This window comes from Bison bison, unplaced genomic scaffold (genome assembly GCF_000754665.1).
Source record: "Bison bison bison isolate TAMUID 2011002044 unplaced genomic scaffold, Bison_UMD1.0 scf7180017864118, whole genome shotgun sequence".
Classification (NCBI taxonomy): Eukaryota; Metazoa; Chordata; class Mammalia; order Artiodactyla; family Bovidae; genus Bison; species Bison bison.
The window spans coordinates 2,487,846-2,497,555 of NW_011494690.1; the positions used below are offsets into that span (position 1 = coordinate 2,487,846).

General features: G+C 33.1%; 1 protein-coding gene across 2 annotated transcripts in view; it reads left to right on the top strand.

Annotated features, from left to right (window-relative positions):
- The window catches only part of TRPM7 (transient receptor potential cation channel, subfamily M, member 7), a 113,823-nt gene that overhangs the window by 53,348 nt on the left and 50,765 nt on the right, over nt 1-9,710 (top strand). For both annotated transcript variants that reach the window (XR_825219.1, XM_010839499.1), the window contains exons 14-19: nt 1,869-2,009; nt 2,339-2,473; nt 3,054-3,334; nt 4,747-4,975; nt 6,095-6,250; nt 6,327-6,470. Coding sequence is in view for 1 of the 2 variants with exons in the window: in XM_010839499.1 (XP_010837801.1) it covers nt 1,869-2,009; nt 2,339-2,473; nt 3,054-3,334; nt 4,747-4,975; nt 6,095-6,250; nt 6,327-6,470 (1,086 nt within the window). In the remaining variant the exon portion in view is untranslated. The remainder of the gene's footprint in view (nt 1-1,868; nt 2,010-2,338; nt 2,474-3,053; nt 3,335-4,746; nt 4,976-6,094; nt 6,251-6,326; nt 6,471-9,710) is intronic.

Below are 9,710 nucleotides of genomic sequence, written 5' to 3' on the forward strand. Positions count from 1 at the left end.
TCCAAGGAGTAAGCGTCTTTTAATTTCATGGCTGCAATCACCATCTGCAGTGATTTTGGAGCTCCAAAAAATAAAATCTGACACTGTTTCCACTGTTTCCCCATCTATTTCCCATGACGTGATGGGACCAGATGCCATGATCTTAGTTTTCTGAATGTTGAGCTTTAAGCCAACTTTTTCACACTCCTCTTTCACTTTCATCAGGAGGCTTTTTAGTTCCTCTTCACTTTCTGCCATAAGGGTTAATCTCCTTGCCCTCTCTATGGATTTTCCTATTCTGGACATTTCACACTAATTTTTGTTTGTTTAAGTCATTAAAGCTTCTTTTTTATTCTCCCCTTAGAAAGCCTGAGTAATGGGGGAGACTTTCAATACTTTCTTAAACACATTTGCATTGTGATTTACTTAGGTGGTTTAGCAGAGCTATAGTTAATTCTGGAAATCTCACATATGAGATTTGTTATATTAACTACTTTTACATTGATGACTGTAGTAATTAGCCTAATTTTTCTACTTCCATAAGTGAAAAATCCTAAAGTACAAGCAGTAACTGAGTATATTCTGATTCAAAAAAAGTTTTATAAGAGCTGTATGTATAGTTTGAAAAATTGAATCTTTTTTTTAGGTAATTCACATTATTTTCCTTAATTTATTGAAAATATTTATTTTATTTGTTTGGCTGTGTTGGGTCTTAGTTGTAGCATGTGGCATCTTCATTGCATTGTGAGGGATATTTCATTGTGGCAGGTAGACTCTAATTGGCACGCGGACTTAGTTGCTCTGTGGCGTGAAGGATCCTAATACCCTGACAAGGGATTGAACTGCATCCCCTGCATTGCAGGGCAGATTCTTAACCCTGGACCACCAGGGAAATCCCTGTTTTTCTTAATTTAAATATTTCCTATTCAATAGAATTCACAACATAAGGGTATTTGTCAGATTTTAAAAAAACAAACTAAGGTATCTATCGTACATGACATCTTCAGTCATAAAACATATTTTGAGATTGCTTAAGATAAAATAAAAACAAAAATCTTGTATTTAAGGTGAAAATATGTTTTTATTAGTTTTTAAATTGGTGACCTAAAGAACATAGATGTCTAGTTAGAAACTTCACAGGTGTAGCTAAAATATAAAAAGTATAAGCATTTTAAAAAGTACTAAGTTCATAAAATTACAATTAGGGGGATGAAAGAATGTTGACTATAGTAGGGCCGAATTGGTTAATATATATAAATTAACTGATGATTGAACTCTTTTAAGATTATTTAATGAAATTTAACAATACTTCTTTCTGAGACAGTCTTTCCAAACTCAAAAATGGCTTATGTTCCAATTCATAAATTGATGCCCTAAAAAGATGTCTTAACTCTGAACAGTGTTGTAGGTGGTAGTTGAATTTTAGTCAAGGCTATACAAATTTGTGTAATCTATAATATAGCCAATATAATTTTGGTTTAAAAATAGTAATAAGTGTTAATGGTCCCAACTGAAAACATTTATAGCATTATTTTTGCAGGAAAATACAACTTATGTGCCATGGTGAGATGGAACACTTGGCACTTAGAGCTTTCTTTGCTTCTGTGTGAAGTATTATTACAGTGGAGAGATCAAATTTTCTTCCTACTGTAAGTCATACTCTTGTCCTGAGCCACACTGTTGGGACCTCAAACTTCAGAATCCCTGTTCTTACAAAAGGAAACAGAAGCAAGTCACTCTTTTCTGTAAAGGTAGCTGCTGGCAACTCCAGCTTTCTGTAGCAAGTGAACATTTGTTATTTTGGAGAATAATAGACACGTTGCTAGGCATGGCTTGGAAACATTGAGAAATACAATTTTGCCTTTTTAAAATTAATGTTTTGTTTCCAGGGGAATCTTCCTCCAGGATATAAGATCACTCTAATTGATATAGGACTTGTTATTGAATATCTTATGGGAGGAACCTATAGATGCACCTACACTCGGAAACGTTTTCGATTAATATATAATAGTCTTGGTGGAAATAATCGGGTATGTAATATTTGGGGGAAGTGCTATAGATGTTCTTTAAAATGAGCTTTTAAAAATTAACTCAGAATGGTAAAAGTATTGACAGAATTGTCTTAAAAACAAGATTTTCAACTAAGAGTACTTAGAAATATTTTCTAATTGAAATTCTAAAGAAATCATGTTGGGTTTTGGTTCTTTTTGGTGTGTGTATATGCACATTTATATATACATGTATATGTAAAAATAGATTTTTAATTTTTATAGCATAACTGTATTTAAAATAGATTTTTAATTTTTATAGCATAACAGTGTATTTAAATCTGTAAAAACTGATAAACTTTTGCTTTCAGAGGTCTGGCCGAAATACCTCCAGCAGCACTCCTCAGTTGCGAAAGAGTCAGGAATCTTTTGGCAACAGAGCAGATAAAAAGGAAAAAACGAGACATAATCATTTCATTAAAACAGCACAGCCCTACCGACCAAAGGTATTTTTGTTTAAATATTACCTGTTCTGGCTTTTGGATTTTATTCTTTTTAAGTTACTTGGTATTATGAAACAAAAAAGTCACTTGTTTTAGTAAGAATTATCTTTTGTTTTTAGATGTTTTATAGTATTCTTCAATTTTTCATTTTCCTATATACCAAAAAATAATATGAGGTAATAATTCTATTAAGCTTTTCATATTTAGCTATGATAATCAAAATTTTTAGATATTTTGGTCAGTGCTTAACTGCCTTCTTTTATTCCATATTTACTTGATTACCAGCATGCAAGACAAAGGTGGTACCAAACTTTTCCTTCATTAGAACTGTGTTTTATCAGATGTTAGTGGAAATATTGAGGCCCTTTCTCTCATCTTGGAAAACTTTTACAAAGACATTTTTGTGGAATAACATTTCTATAAAATGAATTTGAATTGTAATAAAAATCAAATATATAAAGTTTATTCTATTTTCATTTGTACATTTATCTGAAAAATCAAATAAAGGACATTTCATTAAAATTCTTACATGAGTGTCATATGGCCTTATTTTAATGAGCCTTATAATTATTTCCTCTTGAAGATTGATACAGCTGTGGAAGAAGGAAAGAAGAAAAGAACCAAAGATGAAATTGTAGATATTGATGATCCAGAAACCAAGCGCTTTCCTTATCCACTTAATGAACTATTAATTTGGGCTTGCCTCATGAAGAGGCAGGTTATGGCCCGTTTTTTATGGCAGCATGGTGAAGAATCAATGGCTAAAGCATTAGTTGCCTGTAAGATCTATCGTTCAATGGCATATGAAGCAAAGCAGAGTGACCTTGTAGATGATACTTCAGAGGAATTGAAACAATATTCCAAGTAAGTTATATTTTATCATTTGAAACATTTTAAAAATACAAAATAGATGGGGTTTAAGTGGAGATTATAGTGCCATGCACTAATTGGGTATGTGTATATATAATTTTATTGGTAAAATTAGGAGAAATCCACTTTTTAAATGTTTAAGTCTTTTTTAAAAAAATTCAATAGTATACTAACGCATATATATGGAATTTAGAAAGATGGTAACAATAACCCTGTATTCGAGACAGCAAAAGAGACACTGATGTATAGAACAGTCTTTTGGACTCTGTGGGAGAGGGAGAGGGTGGGATGATATGGGAGAATGGCATTGAAACATGTATAATATCATGTATGAAATGAGTCGCCAGTCCAGGTTTGATGCACGATGCTGGATGCTTGGGGCTGGTGCACTGGGACGACCCAGACAGATGGTATGGGGAGGGAGGGGGGTTCAGGATGGGGAACACATGTGGCAGATTCATTTTGATGTATGGCAAAACCAATACAATATTGTAAAGTTAAAAAATAAAATTTTAAAAAATAAATAAAAATTAAAAAAATATTCAGAGACCTAAGCATGTAATAAAGAGGTTATTATATCATTTACAATTCAAGAGTTAAATATTTCAGCAAGAAAGAAGAAATGCCAGATGTCAGTTTATTAATTAGTTGCACATAATAGCAATTAGATTAGGTAAACTTCCATTTGAAGTGGTAGAGGAAGGAAGGAAGGGAAGCTTAAGCTGTTTTCTAAGGAAATAAATTTAGTTCAACTGGAAAGGCATTGCATATGGTGGAGCTACATGTGTAGAAGACTGAAACAATTCCCAGAAGTTCTACAGTTTACTTAGGGGAGTAATGGAATATTAAGCTAGAACAGTAGTTTGTATTGATAGAAAGCTTTATAATAGAGAATAGGACCTCCCTCCCTGCAAATGGCCTCTCTTTGGAAGAGAATAGGAGTTATTAGGAAAATAGCTAAAACAGAGATCCTATGATCAACTCACCAGGGATTGAAGATTAGGATATTTTTCATACTAGGTTAGTCCGTATTGACATTCTTTTTCTCTATTAGGTACCAACCTTTTCTACTCTTTGAAATACTACATAGAGACTTTTTGAACAGAGCATCTGAACATTGTCAGTTTTAGTTTCCTGTGAGTCTGTAGGTTTATTTCTATGACCAGGGGAAAGTGCTCTGAAGTCACATTTTCAGTCTTGTTCCTAATGTGACATATTTTAATACTTTGTAATTTCCATAGAGTAGTGGATATCTGAAAACATAGGGCTATTCTGATGCTTCACAATTCCCCAAGTGTGTCTGAAGATATTAAAAAATTGGAACATGTTATGAATGACCCTAAAGATAATGGTTTAAAACTGCAATGTGGTAATTTGAATATGTTTTGGCTTTTATCTTTTGATAGTGATTTTGGTCAACTGGCAGTTGAATTACTGGAACAATCCTTCAGACAAGATGAAACCATGGCTATGAAATTGCTCACTTATGAACTGAAAAATTGGAGTAATTCTACCTGTCTTAAGTTAGCAGTTTCTTCAAGACTTAGACCTTTTGTAGCTCACACATGTACGCAGATGTTGTTATCTGATATGTGGATGGGAAGGCTGAATATGAGGAAAAATTCCTGGTACAAGGTATACTTTGGGAATAATTTAATATTAAGTATGTGATTAGATAAAAAGAACAGAGGAATTAGCCCACCAGTACAGTAGAATGTAAGGGCAGTAAGAGTTGTTGTGTTGGCATTTTATTTTAAGTGGCATTAAATGGCCTCCTTTTTCCCCCTTCACTCTGAATTCTTTTCAGATGTGGTGTATAATGATTATTTTCCCAGTTTGAGCCAGATGCATGATTGCAACAAATGGGAGTGGGAGTGTTGGCATTTATATAGCCCTGTGCAGCCATGAAAAAAAGTTGGTGTTTTATGAAAAGATGATTCCTAGATTCTAAAATTCTAGATCCTGGCCCATATCTACTAACTTAATAATCTGTTACTTTTCATTTTTACTTCACACATACTAGATCTGCTTGGTTTTTATGGTTAAAATTTTGGGTAAAATATTAACTGGTACTCTCAGTTTCATTATAGTGAGAGATTTTGCTTTAAACTTTCCTTTTTGTTGTATCTTAAATAAGGCACAGAAATATGGAAGGCAGAGATCATGCAAGAAGTTTAATCACAGACCATTATAAGTGGATAATAAATACTAATCATACATTAAAAATAATGGTGAAAGATTAACCTTGATATACAGTTATCATAGAAACCCTGATACACAATTATAATTTCTTTGTGCTTTTAAGATTTTGCAAATAATACATACAAGTTTAGAAATAAGCCTTTTTGTTTATAGGATACAACTTGAGTAATCACATTACGAATGGAACACTTGCAGAGAGATTTAGGGTAAAATTAAGCACATAGCAATTTCATAAGGCTTGAATTTTATTTATAACAAAAATGTATTCTCTGAACAAATTGTAATCTGATTCTTTAATGGGACAAGTCTATATTAATTATTAATTTTTTTCTATACCCTTCTAATACTAAAATGTTTTGTTATTCCTTAAAGCAGTTCCCCTTGGGCCTCTTTATATATAAGTGAAAAGTGAAGTTTTTTTTTTTCCCTATACTACCAGGGGCAAAATGGCTAACTAATAACCAGGATTTTTATACCTTTTTATTGCTTTTATTATATTCTTGAAAGTCATTAGTTTTAAAATGTGAACTTATCTGTTTCTAAAATTTTTAGGTCATACTAAGCATTTTAGTTCCACCTGCCATATTAATGTTAGAATATAAAACTAAGGCTGAAATGTCTCATATTCCACAATCTCAAGATGCTCATCAAATGACAATGGAAGACAGTGAAAACAACTTTCAAAACATAGCAGAAGAGATTCCCATGGTAAGGAGGAAAAAAAATTTAAAGTAAATGTAAATTTATTGTGAGAAAATGTACCATAATGTTATTTTTATTTTAGGAAGTATTTAAAGAAGTAAGACTATTGGACAAGAATGAAGGGAAGAATGAAATGGAGATACAAATAAAATCAAAAAAGCTTCCAATCACACGAAAGTTTTATGCCTTTTATCATGCACCAATTGTAAAATTCTGGTTTAACACGGTATGGTTTCTTTTTATTGAAGTATAATTGATGTACAATAATATATAAATTATAAATGTATAATATAGCAATTCACAATATGATCCATTTATAGTTATAAAATACTGGCTGTATGTCCCATGTTGTACAGTATATGCTTGTAGCATATTTCATTTTTTGTAGCTTATCTCACACCTAATAGTTTGTACCTCTTGGTCCCCTACCTTTATGTTGCCCCTCCTCCCTTCTCTCTCTGCCCACTGGTAACCACTAGTTTGTTCTCTACAGCTGTGAGTCTGCTGCTTTATTGTTACATTCATTGGTTTGTTGTATTTTTTGGATCCCACATATAAGTAATATCATGCAATTTTTGTTTTTCTGTGTCTGACTTATTTCGTTTAAAATAATACTAAGTCCATCCATGTTGCTGCAAATGGCAAAATTTTCATCCTTTTTTATGGCTGAATAGTATTCCATTGTAAATATTTACTACATCTTTGACCATTCATCTGTTGATGGACACTTAGGTTGATACTATATCTTTGCAGTTGTAAATATGCTGCTGTGAACATGGGGTGTATGTATCTTTTTTAATTAGTAACATGGTATGGTTCAAATAGTATGAGCAAAATAGATTTTTTTTTAACCACATTAAAAATCATTCAGTTTTATTAATACATATTAAATTCACACACGGTCTAAGCAAACCTTTATTCACCTATGATCCTCTTATCAAAATATAGATTATAGAAATTCAGAAGAATTCTTCTAATAGACTGATGTGAGAATTGTGAAATAGAGAAAAGGCTAGTTATTTGATAAACGTGGATATACAGTAATTTTATAACTTCTAATGGAAGGGTTACCTGTATTTTTCTTAGTTTTCAATGAAAATGTATTGTTTCAAACATGCCAACTAATATTCATGACTTCTGTTGATTTAGTGAATGTTTATCAGGATTTTAATGAACTACCATCTTTTTATCCTTAAAAGCAAGTGGACACAGCTTCTTAAATTTAGAGTGATTCTCTTTCTTTAGAGTAAGTCCCTGAACACTTAACTAATAGTCATCATAAGAATGATTTAAATAAACAACACATGTCATCTCCATTTAGATTTTCATTATACATTTTACCTTATAGTCTTTAAACATACATGGAGTAGTGAAAATAAATGATTGCCCCCTAATATAGAACTTCTTTTATCTCTGAGGCATCAATAGTCAAACACATGAATTTACATTCACACTAGAAAGAAAGGCATATCATGTAATTTGGGAGTTATATTACTTTCAAATAACCTTAAATAATACTAGTATAAAAAAGATACTGATAATAGTTATACCTGGCTCAACATCAATACCAACAATAAATTGGATCAATATCTGTGATCAGTACAACAAATAAGTTTTACAGGTGCTTCAACTTTAGATTATTTTCTAAATAATAGAAAATATTTCCAGAGTAGTGCTGGAAAGTTATTGATTTTAATGCTTTCTACTGTGTTTGCTGATATTTATTTAGATTTGATTTTTGATTGAGTGCTTTTACATTTTTTTCATCTTTCAAGTTTCTTTCCACTATGAACTCTTTGGCTGTTTTCTGAAGTATATACTTGGGACTAATGTCTTTCACCACTTACTATGTTTGTAGGATTTCTATGATTTTGAGTGAGGTAACAGCTTTGATTAAAATTTTTGTCACATTCTCTGCATTTGTACAGTTTTTTCCTACTATGTTTTTTTTCCTACTTTTCTATGAATTTTGTTATTCTTTGTGAGCCAGTTAAAGGCTTTGCGACATTCTATACATTGGTGAGCTTTCTTCCAGTATGAATTCTTTGATGCTGAGTAAGATATGGATTTAAGTCTGAATTTGGTAATAAGGAGTTCATGATCTGAGCCACAGTCAGCTCCTAGTCTTATTTTTGTTGACTGTATAGAGCTTCTCCATCTTTGGCTGCAAAGAATATAATCAAACTGATTTTGGTGTTGACCATCTGGTGATGTCCATGTGTAGAGTCTTCTCTTGTGTTATTGGAAGAGGGTGTTTGCTATGACCAGTGCATTTTCTTGGCAAAACTCTATTAGTCTTTGCCCTGCTTCATTCCGTATTCCAAGGCCAAATTTGCCTGTTACTCCAGGTGTTTCTTGACTTCCTACTTTTGCATTCCAGTCCCCTATAAAGAAAAGGACATCTTTTTTGGGTGTTAGTTCTAAAAGGTCTTGTAGGTCTTCATAGAACCGTTCAACTTCAGCTTCTTCTTCAGTGTTACTGCTTGGGGCATAGACTTGGATTGCTGTGATATTGAATGGTTTGCCTTGGAAACGAACAGAGATCATTCTGTCATTTTTGAGATTGCATCCAAGTACTGCATTTCAGACTCTTCTGTTGACCATGACGGCTACTCCATTTCTTCTGAGGGATTCCTGCCCGCAGTAGTAGCTATAATGGTCATCTTAGTTAAATTCACCCATTCCAGTCCATTTTAGTTTGCTGATTCCTAGAATGTCAACATTCACTCTTGCCATCACTTCCAATTTGCCTTGATTCATGGACTTGACATTCCAGGTTCCTATGCAATATTGCTCTTTACAGCATCGAGTAGGGAAAACCACTAGACCATTCAGGTATGACCTAAATCAAATCCCTTATGATTATACAGTGGAAGTGAGAAATAGATTTAAGGGCCTAGATCTAATAGATAGAGTGCCTGATGAACTATGGAGTGAGGTTCATGACATTGTACAGGAGACAGGGATCAAGACCATCCCCGTGGAAAAGAAATGCAAAAAAGCAAAATGGCTGTCTGGGGAGGCCTTACAAATAGCTATGAAAAGAAGAGAAGCGAAAAGCAAAGGAGAAAAGGAAAGATACAAGCATCTAAATGCAGAGTTCCAAAGAAAAGCAAGAAGAAATAAGAAAGCCTTCCTCAGTGATCAGTGCAAAGAAATAGAGGAAAACAACAGAATGGGAAAGACTAGAGATCTCTTCAAGAAAATTACAGATACCAAGGGAACATTTCATGCAAAGATGGGCACAATAAAGGACAGAAATGGTATGGACCTAACAGAAGCAGAAGGTATTAAGAAGAGGTGGCAAGAATGCACAGAAGAACTGTACAAAAAAGATCTTCACGACCCAGATAATCACGATGGTGTGATCACTGACCTAGAGCCAGACATCCTGGAATGTGAAGTCAAGTGGGCCTTAGAAAGCATCACTACGAACAAAGCTAGTGGAGGTGATAGAATTCCAGTT